Raw genomic sequence first — 22,058 nt, forward strand, 5'->3', positions numbered from 1 at the left:
TATATATTATTTATATATTATATATATTATATATATTATATTATATATATATTATATATTATATAATATATATAATATATATATTATATATATATAAATTTATATAATTCACAATAGGAGTCATCCTTTTAACAATTTCATCAGCCCCTAAAATTTATGCCCCTTTTAGTCAACCCCTGTGTCATCCCACCCACTGGCAAATACGGATATATCTTTATCCCTATAATTTGGCCTTTTCTAAAATGTCATATAAACAGAAGAACAAAAGAGATAATATTGACACTGCTAATGTTGAAATTCCAAAACAGTATGCCAGATGATTTTGTTTAAAAGCTGTAGATTTATTTGAAACATGCTTTTAACATATCTAGATTTACAGTTGGGAATAAAACTGTGGTCACTAAAACCAAATTCTTGAAATGTTGGTAGTCTGGATTTTTTTCCTGGTAATTAGGTTCCTCTTCTATTTTATAGATCTTGTATACGTAATCCTATGGAAAACATTATGAAAATAGTGAAAGGAATAGGAGAGACTTTCTGCCAACACTATACTCAATCAACAGATGAACAGCCGGGATCGCACATAGGTAAGAAGACAAAACTAAAGTTGACACAGCATTGAAAGTAGATAGATTGGCCCTAAAAAAGTAGAAATTAAACTTTTTCCTTCCTTGCTATTCTTAATGTATAAGATTTAAGCTTATATAAGTTTGTCCTTCAATGCTTAACAGTTACATTTCAGTAGCAAATATTTTCCCTTTTATTCCCCTCCCTAGACTTTGCTGTAAACAGACTAAAACTTGCGGAAATTTTGTATTATAAAATATTAGAGACTGTAATGGTTCAGGAAACACGAAGACTTCATGGAATGGACATGTCAGTAAGTAAATCCATTCTCCCAGCCACTGGTAAGGTTCAAAACTCCTAAGCCTTAAAACAGTGTATTGAGAGGCTCTAAGGGTGTTGTGGGCATCAGCAGTTAATAGCAAACTTAGCCAGTATGACTTGCTAGTTGGCCCTAGTTGTGTTTTGCACCTGGCCACCTCTAGGTAGAAATGTAAAGTACATGAAATTCATCTCTGGTACATCATTAGTATCCTTTCCCTTCAGGTCCTTTCATTCCCAGCTAGCTAATAATGAGTCACCCCCCTCCCCCAACTATTAACCCGACTGATAATTAAGATATTTGCTCATACCTCCCAGGAATTTTTGAGGAATAAACTGTGAGTGGCTTGTTAAGAAATTGCTTTGTGTCCTTTGATCATTTGATAAGTCTGACCACTCTTTCCAACAGCTATTTAAAGGAATTTTTCAAAAAAGTCAAAGTTGTTGGGGTACATGGCTGGCTCAGTTCGCAGAGTATATGACTCTTGATCTTAGGGTGGTGAGTTTAAGCCCCATGTTGGGCATAGAGCTTACTATAAATACATAAGTAAATACATACATATGTACACACGTACATATATACATACTGTTTATAAAAACTCAAAGCTGTTAATATCATCTTTCAGTTTCCTCCTCCTCCTCTTTCTTGTCACTCTTGGAGTCCTCTGACTTTCAGTTCCATTAGCAACAGGTTGATGTCTAGGGGTGCAGCATAACTAATATAATAAAATTTCTTTTAGTTTTCATTCTGGAAATGTTCATCTCTCTCTTGTGTTGGTCCACCTTTTTCCTGGATTTCATGGCTTTCTCTTTTGTGATTTATCTTAATATTTGATAGAGCATATGGTTCCATAGCTTCCTGAGAAAGAAGTAAATTTTCAACTTTTTATTTTGAAATAATTATAGATTCACAGAAAATTACAAAAGTAGTACAGAGAGGTCCTATGTAGTCAGTTGCCCCCAGTGGCTACATTTTACATAGTGTAATATCAAAACTAGGAAATTAATATTGGAACAACGTATGTATCTTCCTCCTCACCATTGCATCACTTGTAGATTAATGCTACTACCACCAAAATCAAGATACTGAATTGTTCTGTTATTACAACAATCTCCCTCATGCTACCCTTTTGTAGTAATGCTCATTCTACTCACACTCTTTATGAGTTCAATTTTTTTTAATTTGTTAAGGTTCATTTTATGACCCCTAGTGTATTCTGCTGTTGTTGGGTAGAGTGTTCTGTAAATGTCAGTTCTATAGTATTAATTGTGGTGGTGTTGACTTCTTCTGTATCCTTGTTCATTTTCTGTCTGGCTCTATCAGTTGTTGAGAGCAGTATTGAAGTCTCCAGATATAATTGTAGATTTATCTATTTCTCCTTTCAGTTCTTTCCCTTTTTTTTCAGATTTTATTTTTAAGTAATCTCCCTACCCAGTGTGGGGCTCAAACTCACAACTCCAAGATCAGGTAATCTACCGACTGAGCCAGCCAGGCACCCCTCTCCTTTCAGTTCTATCAGGTTATTTTTTATTCATATATTTTGAAGCTCTGCTGTTTGATATATACACATTGAAGATTGCTATGTCTTCTTGCCTTTTATCATGAGATAATGTCCTCTCTGAAGCCGTTAATTGTTCCAAAGTCTTATCTTTTGTTCGTATATAGCCACTCCTGCTTTTGATTGTTTGCATGGTATGTCTTTTTCCATCCTTTTCTTTTTTTTTAAGTTTATTAATTTATTTTGAGAGAGAGAGAATGCGCTCAAGTGCACTTGAGCAGGGGAGGGATAGGGAGGGGGAGGGAATCCCAAGCATGCTCTGTGCTGTCAGGATGGAGCCCAGTGCAGGGCTCAATCTCACAAACCCTAAGATCGTGAGCTGAGACGAAATCAAGATTCAGTTGCTTAACTGACTGAGCCACCCAGGCACCTCTCTATCCTTTTATTTTCAAGCTACATGTATCATTATCTTTGAGGTGAATTTCTTATAGGCAGCATGTAATTGAGTCACATTTTTTCATCTCAGTCTCTTTAAATCAGTAAATTCAGACTTACATTTAATTATTGATCTGTTAGGGCATATGTCTGCCATTTTATTTCTTGTTTTCTGTTTGCACTCTTTGGTGTTTTGTTTGTTTTTTTTCCCCCATCTTCCTCTTGATTACCTGAACATTTTTTATTTGTTTTAAAAAAAATTTTTTTAACATTTATTTATTTTTGAGAGACAGAGTTGGGGAGGGGCAGAGAGAGAGGGAGACACAGAATCTGAAGTGGGCTCCAGGCTCTGAGTTGTCAGCACAGAGCCCAACGCAGGGCTTGAACTCAGGAACTGTGAAATCCTGACCTGAGCCGGAGTTGGACACTTAACCGACTGAGCCACCCAGGTGCCCCTATTTGTTTATTAAGCTCTATGCCCAACATAGGGCTTGAACTCATGACCCTGAGATCAAGAGTTGCATGCTCTACTGACTGAGCCAGCCAGGCACCCCTGCTTGAACAGTTTTTAGACTGTTATTCTTTGTACGGATTTGTTTTAGTGGTTACTCTAAGTATTAACGTTATATATGCATATCTTCACAGTCCACTGGTATAGACATTTTACAGTTCAAACAAAATGTAAAAGCCTTAAGGCCCTTTTTTAAAACTCTGCATAAAGGCTTTATTTTATTTTATTTTATTTTATTTTATTTTATTTTATTTTATTTTATTTTATTTTATTTTATTTTTGTTTTGTTTTATTTTTTAGAGAGAGAGTATGTGTGAGCTGGGGAGAGGGGCAGAGGGAAAGAAAGAATCCCAAGCAGGCTGCACCCTCAACACAGAATCCGACGTGGGGCTCAATCCGTGACCCTGGGATATTTAAAGTTTATTTATTTATTTAGAGAGACAGCACGAGTAGGGAAGAGGCAGAAGAGAGGGAGGGAGAGAGAATCCCAAGAGATTTGTGCAAACCCAAGGCTCAATCCCATGACCTTGAGACCGTGACCTGAACCAACCGACCTCAAGAGTCAGACACTTAACCAACTGAGCTACCCAGATACCCCTTAAAGATTTTAAGTAACGCCTGCACCCAACATGGCTCCAACTTACAACGCTGAGAACAACCGACTGAGCCAGCGAGGTGCCCCTTTTTTCTCTTTGTTTTAATTTTTGTCTTCCAGTGGGAGGATTTCCTTATATTGTTGGATTGTTCTTGGATATCCACTTACATTTAAATGAGGCACTAAAAATGGGACATTAATAAACCCTTATGGTAACTGAACAGTTTGGTTCAAAGCTTTGTTGGGGCGCCTGGGTGGCTTAGTTGGTTGGGCATCCGACTTCAGCTCAGGTCATGATCTCACACAGTTTGTGGGATCGAGCTCCGTATCAGGCTCTGTGCTGACAGCTCGGAGCCTGGAGCCTGCTTCCGATTCTGTGTCTCCCTTGCTCTCTGCCCCTCTCCCACTTGCACTGTGTGTGTGTGTGTCTCAAAAAATAAATAAAAACATTAAAAAAAATTTTTTAAAGCTTTGTTGGCAAAAATAGGAATATAAACCCAACAGTCTCATATAATCATGTAGTATTAGAGACCCTCAACATTTGGTGTCTTTAAGATTCTTCTGGAATATTTCAGTTTCTGTAAAGAAGTATCTGCTAATTTTTTGCTGGATGCTGGTGTTACTGAACAGAGCAAGAAAGGGAAACTTGATCTCACAATGCAGTCTGCAGACTTTTGCCTAAAACCACAGTTTCTCCTATGTCTGGTGTTCTCAAGCTCTGAGTCTCCCTAGTCCAGTCTTAGAATAATTCTCCAGATCCCTGTTGGGACAGACTAGAGGCCTATCATCTGCTTCATTAGAGTAGGGGTTGAATGGGGACCTGACGAGTTCTAACTACTACAGACTTTCAAATCATCCATTCGTGTCAGCCCCTACCTAGCCCCTACTTTCCATTCCTCCTGTCCCTTCAGTTGCTATGTTTTCCCCAGGTTGCATGGAGCAAATTAATTAGGTCCAAGTGTCTCTCTTCAGGCCCTTATGTTTGACCATCCTACTTTCTACTGAGTAATTTGTCATCCTTCCATCCACTTTCAGTTTTCATGTATTCTAATTTGCAGTTACAGCTGACTTCTAGTTTTATCCAAGGAGTTTCTGTTTCTTATCCTTTTTGTTGATTTGGAGTGATATTTAAAAGAAGGATGGCAACAAACACTTTTTAAAACTGAAAATTTTGTTAAATCTTAAACTCAAAAAAAAGTCTTAATGGTTAACACGACTTTTATCTTCTTAGTAAATTATTTCTGAACTTTTTTAAGTCTTAGCTGTGACATAATACCTTTGATTTTAGTGTTTTGATTAACAAATATTTTTTTATTAAGTTTATTTGTTTATTTTGAGAGAGACAGAGACAGCGCAAGTGGGGGAGGGACAGAGAGAGAGAGAGAGAATCCCAAACTGGCTCTGCACTGCCAGCAGAGTCCAGTGTAGGGCTTGAACCCACAAAGCCGTGAGATCATGACCTGAGCTGAAACCAAGGGTCTGAGTCTTAACTGAACCACCCAGGCACCCCTGATTAACAATCTTTATGTTAACAAAATAGTCGTTGTAAAACTGGCATTTAAAAACAAACGGAACAAAAAAAAAAAAAATGGAACCGATCCTAATGCTTCCTCTTGATGGGAATATTGACTGTTTTATTATTTCAAAGCAGATTGTTGTGTATGCCTCATTTAAATTTAAAATCTACCATTGAACAAGATTATATGTTATAACAAAACTCTTTACCAGTTTGAGAGCTCACATTATTATCTTTGATAATCTGGTATAATGTAATGTACACATTATCTTGTTTCTGTAGTCTTTATAGAATGGCAAAGGCTGAAATTGCTGAGAAATATTAAACTGCAGTTTTTCTGTTCTCCAAGGTTCTTTTAGAGCAGGATATATTTCATCGTTCCTTGATGGCCTGTTGTTTGGAAATTGTGCTCTTTGCCTATAGCTCACCTCGTACTTTCCCCTGGATTATTGAAGTTCTCAATTTACAACCATTTTATTTTTATAAGGTGAGATGAGAGCAAAGTTATGATATGGTGCACCTCATAAACGTTCTGTTTATCTTAGTGTTAAAGTTACAGGCTGTAATGATGTCTGGGAAATATTTCCAGAGGTATTCTGAAAACATTTTAGTCCTTTGGGTGGAATCAAAAACAAAAGGGAAAGGATGAGGATATTAGTAAATTCAGCCAGTCTCAAACTGCAGTCCTTTTTCCTCCACTGACTTGCAAATGTGACCAGGAATTAAGTAGTTAGCTTTGAATTTTCCATATTTATAAATGGAAATCATAATCCTATTAAACAGATGCATAATGAAGAAGAAAAGCTCTTTTCCCCAGGAGAAAGAAAAGGTATAAAATGGTTTGTGGTTATGGTTTAGCTAATGAAGCTGAAATAAAAGATTGTGCTCCTTCTTTAAATTTGAACTAATTCAGTGTGGATCAGTCTTACTTAGCTTTTTTTTTTTTTTTCCTGCTAGAACTATTTTATTAATCTTTTTCTTACACAACATAAGGGTCACAACTACAGTAACATTTAATGTTACCTAGTATCCGAATTTAAGACTGATGCTACTACATTACCCTTATTGGTATGATTTAGTTAATATTTTGCTGTATGTGCTATTTTCAAAGTATTTATAGAAAAGTTAGTTTGAAGAGTTCAATTTTTATACCTAAAATATGTCTCAAGTAATGGAAAATGCAGATCATTAGAAAGCTTATGCATTTGAATTGCTGAGTGGGATTTAAATATTTTTTTGGTGTCTTAGGGAAAATTGCTTCTGATACTTGTTGATGTGTGTTTTCAGATTTTCTGTTAGGAAATATAAGTAATTTTATTCAAGGACAATGTTGGTTTTGACCTTATCTGATAGCAATTCATTTTTATTTGTAGTATCCTTTTTTCATTCAAGAAGTTAAATGCCTTTGTTCTTTAACCACATAAATAATATAGCCTCCTTGAAGAAAAACAGGAAAGTACATATAAATGTGAATATTAAAACCATACAATATAATCCTAATTATAAATAATAATCACTTAGTATTTTTGTGTATATACCTACAGACTTCGTTCTAGAATTTACCCTTATTAAAATAGAATTATATAATATAAGCAGAATTCCTTTTAAATATATTATTCATCTGTTCTCTTGATCTATTGGGAAGAATTGTCTGAGAAGAGACAGTAAATTCAAAATAGCACTGGACTCAGAACCCAAGACCCGACTTCCACTATTGGCCTTGGTTGACCAGTTTCTCCCTATCATTGCCTCATTTTTCCATGTGTAAAAGAAAACATGAAAAACAGAAATGTATGTGAAAGTATTTTGGACATCGTAAGAAGTCCTTTTAAATTAAAATATATCGATCAGCCATTGAATCATAGTTCAACAATATCATTAGTTCTGTGTCCTTATAAGACCAAAGCTAGTCATACATGAAAGCCTAGAAATGACCAAGACTACCTATATCACCTTTTCAATTTTCTCTTTACCAGGTTATTGAGGTGGTTATCCGCTCAGAGGAGGGACTTTCCAGGGACATGGTGAAACACCTGAACAGCATCGAAGAACAGATTTTAGAGAGTTTAGCATGGAGTCACGATTCTGCACTGTGGGAGGCTCTCCAGGCTTCAGGAAACAAAGTTCCTACCTGTGAAGAGGTGAGTTAGGGCAAGGCTGATGATCCTGTCATTTTAAAAAATAATAGCTTTATGGTGTGCCTGGGTGGCTCACTAAGTGTCCAACTTCAACTCAGGTCATGATCACGCAGTCCATGGGTTCGAGCCCCACATTGGACTCTATGCTGACAGCTCACAGCCTGGAGCCTGCTTCGGATTCTTTGTCTCCCTCCTCTCTGCTCCTCCCCTGCTCACACTCTGTCTCCGTCTCTCGGGAAATGAATAAACATTAAAAAAAATTGTTTTTAAACATATAATTTAGTGTTTAGTACATTCATGAATAGGTATGCCCATCACCTCAGTCAATTTTGGAACATATCCATCACCTCAACAAGAAACTGTATCATTTAGCTGTCACTTTCCTTACCCACCTTCTTCTCCTTAGCCCTAAGCAACCTTTATTAATTTGTGTATTCTGGACATTTCAAATATGTGGAAGCATATGATATGTGGTCCTTTGTGTCTGGCTTCTTTCACTTAGCATTATGTTTTCAAGGTTCGTCCATGTTATAGGGTATATTAGCACTTCATTGCTTTTTATGGCTTAATGATACTCTCATTTGAATATATCATTTTGTTCATCCATTTATCAATTGATAGACATTTGGGTTGTTTCTGCCTTTTGGCTTTTATGAATAATGCTGCTATCAACATTCACACACAAGTTTTGTATGGACATGTTTTTATTTTTCTTAGGTACATTTCTAGGAATAGAATTGCTGGGTCACGTGTACCTCCAGCTGTGTACCTCCAGTTTGGGGAAACCGTCACACTCTTTTCAAAGTGGCTGCACCATTTAACATTCCTACCATCAGTGTATGAACATTCCAGTTTCTTCACATCTTCTCTAAAACTTACCTTTGTTTTTTCTTCCCTGACACTTATCTTTTTTATTCTAGCCATTAGTAGACATAAGGTGATATTTCGTTACGGTTTTTATTTACATTTCCCTGTTGGCTAATGATGTGCAGCATCTTTTCATGTGCTTATTGGCCATTTGTGTATCTCCTTTGGAGAAATATCTATTCAAATCCTTTGCCGTTTTTTAATTGGGTTATTTGTCTTTTTATTATTGTATTATAGGAATCCTTTATATATTGTAGATATGACTCCCTTATCTGTTAATAGGATTTTTAAAATTTGCCTTTCATTTCATGGGTTGCCTTTTAATTTCTTGATCAAGTCTTTTAGAACACAAAGTTTTTAATTTTGATAATGTCCTGTTTATCTATTTTTTTCATTTCTTGTGCTTTTGGAAGTCATATCTAAGAAACCACTAATTTTATCATATTTAATTTTTCAAATGTCTATGTGAAAAATTAAATGGTTTTCATTAGTAGTATTTAGAATTTAAAAAATCAGAAATTTGTGCCTAATACAAGCCACACATTTCACAGTTTAGTATCATGTGAGAAACTTTTTGCTCCTTTACCTCTGTGTTGCTCTTTCGTAACTCTTGTCTTTTCATCTTTCTTTGCTTTTCTGTGTCTTATACTTCATGAAACCTGGTGAATTTTTCCCTAATTCCACACTACTGGAAGGACTATCCAAGACCAGGAAGAACTGAAAAGAAAATGATTTCTTGAAATCTCTCTTCCATGTATCTTTGGTTTTTTGCAACAAACTGTGATTAACTGTGCAATCTTTAGTATTCATCAATACTTCCATTGTAGAATCTCTTGGGAAAGTGAAAAAAAGGCAATGAACTTGAAGAAAGAGGATTTGGGTTGAAGTCCTTGCTCTGTTACTTAATAGTAGTTGTCCTTGGGGCACCTGGGTGGCTTAGTTGGTTAAGTGCCTGACTCGTAGTTTCAGCTCAGGTCATGATCTCATGGTTCATGAGATTGAGCCCCACGTCAGACTCTGCACTGAAAGCACGGTGTCTGCTTGGGATTCTCTCTTTCCCTCTCTCTCTGTCCCTCCTCCACTCCTGTTTTCTCTCTCTCTCTCTCCCTCAAAACAAATAAAAAATAAACTTTAGTGGTGCCTGTGGTGACCCAGTTGGTTAAGCATCCAACTCTTGATTTTAGCTCAGGTCATGATCTCACAGTTCATGAGTTCAAGCCCAGCACTGGGCTCTGTGCTGACAGCGTGGAGCTTGTTTGAGATTCTCTCTTTCTCTCTCCCTCTCTCTGCCCCCTACCAAAATAAATAAATAAACATTTAAAAAAATATAAACTTAAAAAATAGTAATTGCCCTCAGGCAAATTTCATATTTTAAGCCTGTATTTTGTCATCCTTAAGTGGAAATAGATGGTGCCTACCTCATCAGTTTACTTCTAGAAGTGGTCAATAAACTTAAGGAGATAAATTATAAAATTAAGTGAGATATGTGTAACAACACAAACTATTGAGCACTTTATGCAAGTTCTATTTTGTGAAGAAGAAAGAAGGGAAATAAAACAGTTGAAGAAGACTTTTTTCTCATTTTTCTGTTATAAGTTTTCATCAGTAGGTTTATCTATATGTAAAGCAAGAGGTTTTTATTTTTTACAGGTTATATTCCCAAATAACTTTGAAACAGGAAATGGGGGAAATGTACAGGGACACCTTCCTATGATGCCGATGTCTCCTCTAATGCACCCAAGGGTCAAAGAAGTTCGGACTGACAGTGGGAGTCTTCGAAGGGGTAGGTTCAACACAGGTAAAACAAAAAAATAACAAAGATAATTTTCTCAAAATTTCAAGTCTTGCTAATATATTATTATGAAATCTAATTTCTTCATCAAGATTGAAAAAGGGGCTTATGAAAAAGAATTTTTAAATTTAAAAGATAAACAGGGGCTAGGACACCTGGCTGGCTCAGTCAGTAGAACATGGGACTCTTAAACTTGGGTCATGGGTTTAATCTTACACCCACATTGGGTGTGAAGCCTACTTAAAAATAAAAATAAAACAAAATGTAAAAGGAGGCTTATGCTAACACCCTTTTGTGGCTTGTTGTATAGTTTTTCATATCAAAGTAATAAGATTTTCACTCTGTTTTTTAATATTTTTTTACTTCAATGTCAGTTGTTGTGGAAATAGTATTTTAGCCTTTTAATAAACACACTTTTCCTAATGCTAACAGAAAACTGTAAATAAACAAAATACCTACTTTTCAAATGTGACAAAAGTTATATTCTTTCTCTATGTATGTCTTTATAGAAAGAAAAGTATTTGAAGCAGAGCAAAAAACTCTTTGGGATGCTTAAGTTCATCTAAGAAATAACTTATCCATACTCTCTTAAAATAGTTCATGTGAACCTTATGGGAAGATTTTAGTTCATTCATTCGTCCTTATTTTCTCTTATGATGTGTGCATCTGATGTGTGCATCCTCTGGATTATATGAATTTTTTCTTGAATTTTTTAATCAGTTAAAATCTTTTGATCACATATCCCTGAACAAACTTCAGATGAACAAGTACTCGGGCTTCACATGGCTCTTGATCCAACTTGAACTATAATTTTGTGTATGTGTGTGCAGGCACACATATAGTCTTTGCTTTACCTGTAGTCCAAGATGATAAAAATGTGCATGCAAAACAGTCTTCATAAGCAGTGAGAATGATTAGGATTGTTTTATGACCTTTAAAAATCTTGTCAGGAGACAGGGGCACCTGGGTGGCTCAGTCGGTTGAGTGTCTGACTTCGGCTCAGGTCATGATCTCTCGGTCTGTGAAGTCAAGCCCCGCATCGAGCCCTGTGCTGACAGCTCAGAGCCTGGAGCCTGCTTCGGATTCTGTGTCTCCCTCTCGCTCTGCCCCTTCCCCGCTCATGCTCTGTCTCTCTCTCTCTCTCTCTCTCTCTCTCTCTCTCTCTCTCTCTGTCAAAAATAAATAAACATTAAAAAAAATTTTTTTTTTTAAATCTTGTCCAGAGGCACCTAGCTGGCTCAGTCCATTAAGCAGCCAACTCTTAATTTAGGCTCAGGTCATGATCTCATGGTTTGAGCCCTGTGTCCAGCTCCACGCTGGCAGCATGGAGCCTGCTTGGGATTCTCTCTCTTTCTCTGCCCTTCCCCTGCTTGCTCATGCTCTCTCTCTCTCAAAATAAATAAGCTTTTTAAAAATATATAAATAAAAGCCTTTAAAAAGGAAAAAAAATCTTGTCAAAACTTGTATTTATTTGTTTCATCAAAACTTTTAAAAATGATCAGTCATTAGGGGCGCCTGGCTGTCTGTCAGTAGAGCATGTGACTCTTGATCTCAGGGGCATAAGTTTGAGCACCACATTGGGTGTAGAGATTACTTTAAAAAAGTGATAATTTAAAAAAAAGCTATGAGTCCTTAATGTTTAGCAAAATGAAAGTTAATAAAAGTATTTACATAGTACAGTATAAAGCACTGGAAACATTGAGAATGGAAGTGGTTTGTTTTTCATCTTTTTGGTTTTTGTTTTTTCAAGATTTTATTTTTAAGTAATCTCTATACCCAACACGGAACTCAAACCCACAACCCCATGATCAAGAGTCACACACTCCACTGACTGAGCCAGCCAGGTGCCCTGAAAGTGGTTTGGTTTTTTTGTTGGTGGGTTTTTTTTTTTTTTCAAACTTACAAAGAATAGTTTAAACAGTGCTTGTCTCCTGTAATTTATGCTGGTGAATGAGCATCTTTTCTGTGCCTTGGTGAACTGTCATGTTCCTTTCTAAATTTGGATCAGCTTTCAACATTTTATACTTTGTGTGTTTAATTCTTTGAAATATCTCTGAGAGTTCCTCAAATGTGAAGTTTTTGCCATCATCACTTTCTGTTGGATATCTTCATCCTTTTAATCTCAACAACTTTCTTCAATTATGTCAAGGAATTTCACTTTCAGGAAGTTCTTCAGGCTGTGTATCTAATCTCTTGAACAGTGTCAGTGTCAGTATTCCCAGAGTCAGTTGTTCCTTCTGTAACTTTACTGACATTCTAAATTAATTTCAGTTTCAGTATTATCACTTTCATTTCTTTGTTGCAATTTTCTTTTTTTTTTTTTTAAGGTTTCTTTTTTTTTTTCTTTGATGTTTATTTATTTTGAGAGAGAGAGAGAGCACAAGCTGGGGAGAGGGGCAGAGAGAGAGAGAATGAGAATCTCAAGGCTTCATGCTCAGCACAGAGCCTGATGTGGAGCTCGATGCCACGAACGTGAGATCATGACCTGAGCTGAAATCAGAGTCAGACATTTAACCGACTGAGCCACCCCAACACCCCCGTACTTTTTTTTTTTTTTTGATGATTCCCCTCATGTGTCTGTTTTTAATAAAATGTCATATAGGAGGGGCGCCTGGGTGGCGCAGTCGGTTAAGCGTCCGACTTCAGCCAGGTCACGATCTCGCGGTCCGTGAGTTCGAGCCCCACGTCGGGCTCTGGGCTGATGGCTCGGAGCCTGGAGCCTGTTTCCGATTCTGTGTCTCCCTCTCTCTCTGCCCCTCCCCCGTTCATGCTCTGTCTCTCTCTGTCCCAAAAATAAATAAATGTTGAAAAAAAATTTAAAAAAATAAATAAATAAAATAAAAATATAAAATGTCATATAGGGTTTTTCACTGGAGACAAAGAGACAACATAACTGTATGCTTTCCTGTGCTCATGAATTGAATAGCAGATATGCCCCGATCAATCAGTGACAGACTTTGAAGGAATTAACATGATTAGTTACTGATCATGATTCACATCTTTTAGTTATATAATGATTTGTAAACTAAAGTTTGTTTATGCAGTTATAGTTAGTACATCATGGAAACTGAAATTTGAACCATTTTGTTAGGCTGTTGTTATTTTAACTAAACTATGGTAACTTAAATTCTTGCATATTGGAACTGAACAAAGTATGAACAGTCTGTGAGAATGTGTGCATATGTGTATGTATCCTTGACTGTAATATATATATGTATACGTATGCATATATATTTATATTTTATATGTGTGTGTGTGTGTTTACAGCCTAGCTAGACATCTCAGAACTAAGATCATGAATAATGGTCACCCAAATATGATTCTCTCCAGATGGTGGTGTTTTGAGTGGATGTTACTTTCTATATTACAGTTTTTTGGTGTTCTAAGAATTTTCTTTCGGTGAGCTCTTTTGTTCATTGGGTTATAATTCACATACCATACAATTCACCCTTTTAACATGTACAGGTAAGTAGTTTTTAGTAAATTCATAAGACTCTACAATTCTCACCATTATCTAATTCCAGAACAGTTTCATCAGCCCAGAAAAGAAACCCCATATTCAATAGCAGTCACTGTCCAGTTCCCCCACCCAATCCCCTGGAACTACAATCTGCTTTTTGTCTCTATAGATTTGCCTATTCTAGAATTTTATATAAATAGAATCATATAATATGTGGCCTTTGTGCTTGGCTTCTTTCATGTAGCATGTTTTCAAGATCTGTTTATATTGCAGCATATATCAGCTCTTCATCTTTATGACTGAATAATATTTCATTGTGTGGATATGCTATATATTGTTTGTTCATTCGTTAGTTGATGGACGTTTGGATTATTTCCACTTGTTGGCCATTATGAATAATGCTGCTGTGAACATATAGGGCATACATTATTTTTATAAGTAGAAGAAAAAAGTATTTTCTCATAGGGGTTCAGGCAAGAGAATCAAATAATGGAAAATCCTTAGAAAACAATATTGAGCCTTGACTCTAGGAAGAAAAAGACATAATATTAATTTCTGTATTTATTAAATGTAAAGAGTTGTTCACTGTATCTTTTCCACTTCTGTGCTAACAAAAGATAATTTGAAGGGGTTTGCAGCTAACCTCATGGCTATAATATGAATCCTCTCTTGAAATGTCAGCTTTAGGAGCACCTGGGTTGCTCAGTTGGTTAAGCGTCCGACTTCAGCTGAAGTCATGATCTTGCGGTTTGTGAGTTTGATCCCTGTGTCAGGCTCTGTGCTGACAGCTCGGAGCCTGGAGCCTTTTTCGGATTCTGTGTCTCTCATTCTTTCTGCTCCTCCCCACTCACACTCTGTCTCTCTCTCTCTCAAAAATAAACTTCAAAAAAAATTGTTTGAAATGTCGGCTTAAACATTCCTAGTCAGATTCAAGGGCTGTGTTGGATTTCTTATGTATAAAGGATCCAGGTACACTCCTATTAAGTGATCATGGGAGTTACCACAGAACTTTCTATCTGCCACTGAGGTTGGGAAATCAGAGCTGTTTTCATAAGCCCCAGAAATATGCAGAGATTTTTATTAAGACATAACTGTTTCTCCTCTCACCTTATTAATACAGAGAGCTGTCAAATCATTTCCAGAAGTTATTTTTATACCTTGTAAACATGTTTAATAAGTCATCTTTACACCCAACATGGGGCTCAAACTCACGAGCCTGAGATCAAGAGCCACATGTGCCACTGACGAGCCAGCCAAGTGCCCTGAAATGCTTTCGCTTTAAACAGCACATTATAGGTAGGACATCTGAGTGGCTCCGTTGGTTAAGCGTCCAGCTTCAGCTCAGGTCATTCATGATCTCAGTTTGTGGGGTTGAAGCCCACATTGGGCTCTGCACTGTCAGTGCTTGTGTTCTGTCTGCCCCTCCCTGACTCCCACTTTCTCTCTCTCAAAATAAATAAATACACTTAAAAAAAAAAAAAGCATACCATAGGAGTGTCTGGCTCAGTCAGTGGTGTGTGCAGCTCTTGATCTGGGGTTGTGAGTTTGAGCCCCACAATGGGTATAGAGATTACTTTAAAAAAAAAAACTTTTAAAATAAAAAATACGAGCGCCTGGGTGGTTCAGTTAAGCGTCTGACTTTGGCTCAGGTCATGATCTCACAGTTTGTGAGTTCAAGCCCCATGTTGGGCTCTGTGCTGACAGCTCAGAGCCTAGAGTCTGCTTTGCATCTGTGTCTCCCTCTCTCTCTGCCTCTCCTCCAGTAATGCTGTGTCCCTCTCTCAAAAATAAACATGAAAAAATAAATAGATAAAAATAAAAAGTATATTATATACCTGTAAAGAATCAGTGGGTCAGGGAAAGTGGGGAAGGATTGTGGAAAAAGATGTAGGGTTTTTAGGGGCTAGGAGAACCTTTACACACTTGGTATATAGGGAAAGCCACTCCTATGGAAGGATAGCATTGAAAACTAAATATAATCTATAATCTTTTAATCAACACACTACTGCCAACCCTCAGATTAAGGCAAGTTAAACAGAGTCTTATCACCTTTGCTCATCTTTATCTTCTCGTGAGCTTATAAAAGATGATTCTGTACCTACTAAATCAGAAAGCCATAGGGGCACCCGGGTGGCTCAGTAGGTCAAGCGTCCAACTCTTGATCTCAGCCCAGGTCTTGACCACAGGGTTGTGAGTTCAAGCCCCATGTTGGGCTCCATGTTGGGCGTGCAGCCTACTTAAACAAAAGAAAAAGCCGAAGCTACTGCCTTAAGCTGCTTGAAGTATGGGTGTGTAGGAGGGGCCAAAACTGTGAACCAAATCACTGATTTTTCCTTCTCAGATGTTATTTACTAGATAAGATTGGGAGACAGAAGCTAATTGGACTGCTCAAATTTAGTGGTCACCTCATTCTACCTCTCAGCTTCTATTTTACCCTTAATATTTTGCTCCTTTAATAGTAGACAGAGGTTCAAGAAACCAGGAAGATGAGCTATCATAATTTTCACATGTAGTAACTTTTTCATACCTCTTTTGCTATACTCTATATTCTGTGAAGATAGAAGCTGAATACCGATTTTACTGCTGAATACCGATTGCTTAGCGTATAGTAACTCAGTATCTATTTTTTGAGTGAATGAGTGAACCTGATTTATTATTTTAGAATACATATCAAACTATTTTAAATTTATTTTTCTCTCTATTAGATATGCAGCCGTTGTCTCCAATTTCTGTCCATGAACGCTACAGTTCTCCTACTGCAGGGAGTGCTAAGAGAAGACTTTTTGGGGAAGATCCCCCAAAAGAAATACTTATGGACAGGATCATAACAGAAGGAACAAAATTGAAAATTGCTCCTTCTTCAAGCATTACTGCTGAAAATCTATCAATTTCACCTGGGCAAAGTCTTCTAACTATGGCCACAGCCATAGTCACAGGGACAACGGGACATAAAGTTACAATCCCATTGCACGGTAACGTTTTAATGTATTTATTTTATTTTTTTTTTTCTGAGTTGGTTAGTAATTTAAGAAATGTCTTGCTGGGTTGAATCACATGGCCTTTTTGATCCAGTTTTTTTTTTTTTAACCTATACCATTTTTTTAATTTATTATTTTAGAGCAGTTTTGGGTTCACAGCAAAATTGAGTAAAAGGTATAGAGATTTCCCATATACCCACTGCCCACACACACACAGACCTCATCACCATCAACATACCAAAGAATGGTGTATTTCTTACAACTGATGAACCTACCTTGACACATCATTATGACCCAAGTCCATAATTTACATAAAAGTACACTGTTGATGTACACTTCTATAGATTTTGATGAAAGTCTGATAACATATATCTACCATTATAGTATTATACAGAATAGTTTTACTGCCTTAAAAATCTTCTGTATTCCACCTTTTGTTTTGAACTTATACTGGTTTTTGAATTTTCATACTTTTATGAATTTACCACCCTTTTCATTGGACTTATTTTCTTATCTGAGCTTTACAAATGAGCATGTTAAGCAAAAATCTTTTTTCTTAATTACAAACATCTCCTTAAGAGTTCAAAAGAAAACATTGTTTCAGAGCAGAAATAGAAAACAAGAGTATTATAACCTAGAATTACAATTTTTGTAGCTTTCCTCTTTTCTAACCTATTCCTATGTTTGGATAGCTAGGTAGATAGGTAGGTAGGTAGGTAGGTAGGTAGATAATTGACAGTTTTTCTGGAACACATGCAACTTATTTCTAAAATAGAATTCTTGCTTATACATTTAGGTATTGCAAATGATGCTGGAGAGATCACACTGATACCAATTTCCATGAACACAACTCAGGAGTCCAAAGTCGAGAGTCCTGTGTCACTTACTGCTCAGTCATTAATTGGTGCTTCTCCAAAACAGAACCATCTGACTAAAGCACAAGAGGCACATACAGCTGGAATAAGCAAACCAAAGAGAACTGGGTCTTTAGCACTGTTTTATAGAAAGGTATGTGATTTTATGACATCTAAAAAGATCTCATTTGACGCACCCGCCTGGCTCAGTTGGTAGAGCATGCAACTCTTGATCTCAGGGTTGTAAGTTTGAGCCCCACATTGGGTATTGGGTGTAGAGATTAGTTAAAATATTTAAGGAGCACCTGGGTGGCTTAGTTGTGGCGTCCAATTCTTGATTTCACCTCAGGTCAAGATCTCACACTTGGTGAGATTCGGTGTCCCATCAGGCTCTGCACTGGCAGCATGCAGCCATCTTGGGGTTCTCTCCTTCCCTCTCTCTCTGCCTGCCTCTGCCTCTCTCTCTCTCTCTCTCTCTCTCTCTCTCTCTCTCTCTCAAAATAAATAAATAAACTTCAAAAATAAATATTTTTAAAAATTAAAAAATGAAAATAAAATGTCATTCAATCAATGCAAGAAAGATTAACAGCAATTTTAGCCTTCTTTTTTGGGTGTGTGGTAAAATGGACATAAAATTTACCATCTTAACCATCTTTAAGTGTACATTAAGTACAAAAGTGTCGGGGGCCTGGGTGGCTCACTCAGTTAAGCGTTTGACTTCGACTCAGGTCATGATCTCATGGTTCGTGTGTTTGAGCCCTGCATCGGGCTCTGTGCTGACAGCTCAGAGCCTGGAGTCTGCCTCAGATTCTGTGTCTCCCTCTCTCTGTGTCCCTCCCCTGCTCACGCTCTGTCTCTTTGTCTCTCAAAAATACTAAATAAGCATTTAAAAAAATTAAAAGTACAAAAATGTCATTAAGTACAAAATTGTCATTGAGTACATTCATATTGTCAAGGAGCTTTCACCACTATCCATCTCCAGAACTTTTTTATCTTCCTAAACTGAAACTCTGTCCCAAACAATTACAATAATTCACCATTTCTCTCCCCACCACTGGCTCCTAGTAACCACCATTCTACTATGAATTTGACTATTCAAGGTACCTTATATAAGTGGAATCATACAATATTTGTCCTTTTGTGACAGGTTTATTTCACTTAGCGTAAGTCTTCAAGATTATCCATGTTGTAGCATCATTCAGAATTTCCTTCCTTTTTAAAAATTTTTTTAAGTTTATTTATTTTGAGGGAGAGAATCCCAAGCAGGCAAGCTCCATGCTGTCAGCACAGAGCCTGACGCAGGGCTTGAACTCATGAACCATAAAATCATGACTGAGCCAAAGTCAAGAGTCAAACACTTAACTGACTAAACCATCCACGTACTCCTGTAGTAAGTTTTGAAATTAGGAAATGTGAAACCTCCAACTTTGTCTTCTTTTTCAAGATTATTTTGGCTATTCAGAGTCACTTGAGATTCCATACGAGTTTTAGCATGGATTTTTCTTTTTCTTTTTAGAATGGATTTTTCTATTTCGGCAAAAAACATCTTGGGGATTTTTTTTTTAAAGTAGGTTCTATGCCCATCATGGAGCCCAGCACAGAGCTTGAACTCAAGACCCTGAGATAAAGACCTGAGCTGAGATCAAGAGTTGGATGCTTAACCAACTGAGACACCCAAGCACCCCATCATGGGGATTTTGATAAGGATTGCATTGAATCTGTAGATTGTTTTGACTGGTATTGACATCTTAACATTATTAAATTTTCAGTCCAGGGGCACCTGGGTGGCTCAATTGGTTGAGTGTCCAACTTTGTCTCAGGTTATGATCTTGTGGTTCGTGGGTTTGAGCACCATGTCAGGCTTACTGCTATCAGCATGGAGTCCACTTTGGATCCTCTGTCCCACCCCCCCCCCCATCCCCCCACCTCTCAAAAATAAGTAAACATTTAAAAAAAAAAAGTCTTCCAGTCCATGAACATGGGGTGTCTTTCCATTTATTTGTGTTTTGAGCTTTTTGTTTTGCTTTTTTGTTTTGTATTTAACATGCAGTGTTTTATTATTTGCACTTTTTTAAATTTCTTTCAGCAGTATTTTGCAGTTTTCAGTATACACTTTCATATACTTGGTTAAGTTGATACCTAAGTATTTTATTCTTTTTCAGGCTATTGTAAATGAAATCATTTTCTTTATTTTTGGATTATTCATTGTTGGTAGTATAAGAATGAAAGAGATTTTTTTGTGATTTTGTATCCTGCAACTTCGTGGAATTCATTTATTATTTCTCACATTCTTTAAGGACTTTTTAGAGTTTTCCAGTATTCTACACATGTAAACTACACACAGAGGTGATTTTACTTCTTTTCCAGTTTGGATGCCTTATATTTCTTTTTCTTGCCTAATTGCTCTGGCTAGAATTTCTAGTACTATGTTGAAAAGTGCTGAAATTGGGCATCCTCATCATGTTCCTAATCTTAGGGGAAAAGCCTTCTTCTTTTCTTTGTTTTACTTTTGAGTATGATGTTAGCTATGGATTTTTCATATATGGCATTTATCATGTTGAGGTAGTTTTATTCTATTCTTAGTTCATCGAGTGTTTTTATGGGGAAAAAGGGGGGGGTTTGGGGGCAGCTGGGTGGCTTAGTTGAGCATCTGACACTTGATTTCGGCTCAGGTCATGATCACAGGGTCACGGGATTGAGGCCCAATATCAGGCTCTGCCATAAGCATGGAGCCTGATTAAGTTTATCTCTCTCTCTTTCTCTCTCTCTCTCTCTCTCTCTCTCTCTCTCTCTCTCTCTCTCTCCCTCTGCCTCCCCAGCTCACACTCTCACTGTGTAAAATAAAAATTTTTAAAAATTAGAAAATAAAATTTAAAAAGAAAAAAAGCATTTTGGATTTTGTCAGTTGCTTTTTCTGCATCAATTGAGATAATCATATTTTTCCCTTAATTCTGTTAATGTAGTATATTACTCTAATTGGTTTTTCTATGCTAAACTATCCTTCCATCCCAAGAATAAATCATAATTTGATCACACTGTAAAATCCTTTTAGGGTATGCTGTTGTGTTCAGTTTACTGGTACTTTGTTGAGGGTTTTTGTATAAATATTCATGAGATATTGGTCTATATTTTTTGTAGTATCTTTGTCAGCTTTGACATCAGGTAATATACGTTTACCCTTTTAAAAGAAACATATTTGACCTCTTAAGAAAACATTATGATTTTGGTGAACTGTGTTTGACTCAGGCTTATATGGTGTGACTCCATTTCATGATATAACTTATATATCCTACCACCTTATGTTCTTATATCACTTTGAGCAGTTGGCCATCCTCTGAAATTTAGTGGAACTACATTGTGTTAGGTTGCTGTAGATTAGAGTTCATTGTGGGACAGGTGCTTCTTGGATCTTACAGATAAGCTTAAATTATTGAAGAATTGTTATAAAAATTGGTGGAATACTGGGTGGCTACACAGTTTTTATCATAAATCCAATGTGTTACCTTTTATTTATTTTTTTAAGTAAATTCTGTTCCCAAAGTGGGGCTCAAACTCATGACCTTGAGATTAAAAGTCACATGCTCTATGGACTGAGCCACCCAGGCACCCCTTACTGTGTTACCTTTTAAATTAAGATTTGACCAATTTCCATTATAATACATGCATTACTGTAGTATTAATGAAAAAGGACTGAAAGATTTAACATAGAAATAATTTCAATTTGCCCTACCCATTTTTACAAGCACTGTCAACTTCTGATAAGACAGGTAAGTTAATTAGATTTTTATAACCAAACATGATTCTTCTCTAAAATAAATCCCAGAACTGAAAGTACCTCTGTAGTCTACTCCATAACTACATGGCTGGCTAGCCCATTCTCAAGAATTATAAAGGAGGGGCGCCTGGGTGGCTCAGTTGGTTGAGCTTCCAACTTCAGCTCAGGTCATGATCTCAAGCCTCCTGATTTCGAGCCCTCATCGGGCTCTGTGCTGACAGCTCAAAGCCTGGAGCCTGTTTCAGATTCTATCTCCTTCTCTCTCTGCCCCTACTCCACTCACACTCTCTCTCTCAGAAATAAATAAACGTTAAAAAAAATTGTAAAGGAAAAAGAAAGCACTGTTTTTTGTCTTAGCATTGTGATTAGGGTTTAAGACTTAAAAATTTTAAGAAATTATCTTTCCAAATTACTTTTGATGCAAATTTAAATTTATTTCCTCTAGTCTTTTTAATCATAATTCTTGAGAGACTTGCCATTTTCTCCACTTCCCACTGCCTCCTCTACTCTGCCTCCATGACTGCTGCCTCCACCTTGTGCCTATATAAGGCCTGTTTTTTGTTTTTGTTTTTAAAGTTTATTTATTTATTTAGAGAGGAAGGGAGAGAGAGAGAATCCCAAGTAGGCTCTGCGTTGTCAGTGCACAGCCCGATGTGGGGCTCAGTCCCACAAACTGTGAGATGATGTCCTAAGCAAAAATCAAGTCGGACACATAACCTACTGAGCTACCCAGGCGCCCCTAGTTCTGAATTT

The 22,058-nt window shown here is 36.9% G+C and overlaps 1 protein-coding gene and 1 long non-coding RNA gene across 6 annotated transcripts in view; one reads left to right on the forward strand and one right to left on the reverse strand.

Annotated features, from left to right (window-relative positions):
• RBL1 (RB transcriptional corepressor like 1) overlaps positions 1–22,058 on the forward strand; it is a 60,855-nt gene that overhangs the window by 21,916 nt on the left and 16,881 nt on the right. For 3 of the 4 annotated variants that reach the window (XM_023251262.2, XM_023251263.2, XR_006595202.1), the window contains 7 exons: positions 475–587; positions 777–880; positions 5,791–5,928; positions 7,418–7,582; positions 10,097–10,244; positions 16,404–16,670; positions 17,473–17,684. In XM_023251262.2, the coding sequence (XP_023107030.2) occupies positions 475–587; positions 777–880; positions 5,791–5,928; positions 7,418–7,582; positions 10,097–10,244; positions 16,404–16,670; positions 17,473–17,684 (1,147 nt within the window). The remainder of the gene's footprint in view (positions 1–474; positions 588–776; positions 881–5,790; positions 5,929–7,417; positions 7,583–10,096; positions 10,245–16,403; positions 16,671–17,472; positions 17,685–22,058) is intronic. The other variant, XM_003983544.6, reaches the window with a different exon arrangement.
• Positions 581–22,058, reverse strand: part of LOC111559774 — a 53,228-nt gene continuing 31,750 nt past the window's right edge. For both annotated transcript variants that reach the window (XR_006595204.1, XR_002740980.2), the window contains one exon: positions 581–1,744. This is a non-coding gene — a long non-coding RNA (uncharacterized LOC111559774). The remainder of the gene's footprint in view (positions 1,745–22,058) is intronic.

This window comes from Felis catus, chromosome A3 (genome assembly GCF_018350175.1).
Source record: "Felis catus isolate Fca126 chromosome A3, F.catus_Fca126_mat1.0, whole genome shotgun sequence".
In the NCBI taxonomy this organism is placed as follows: Eukaryota; Metazoa; Chordata; class Mammalia; order Carnivora; family Felidae; genus Felis; species Felis catus.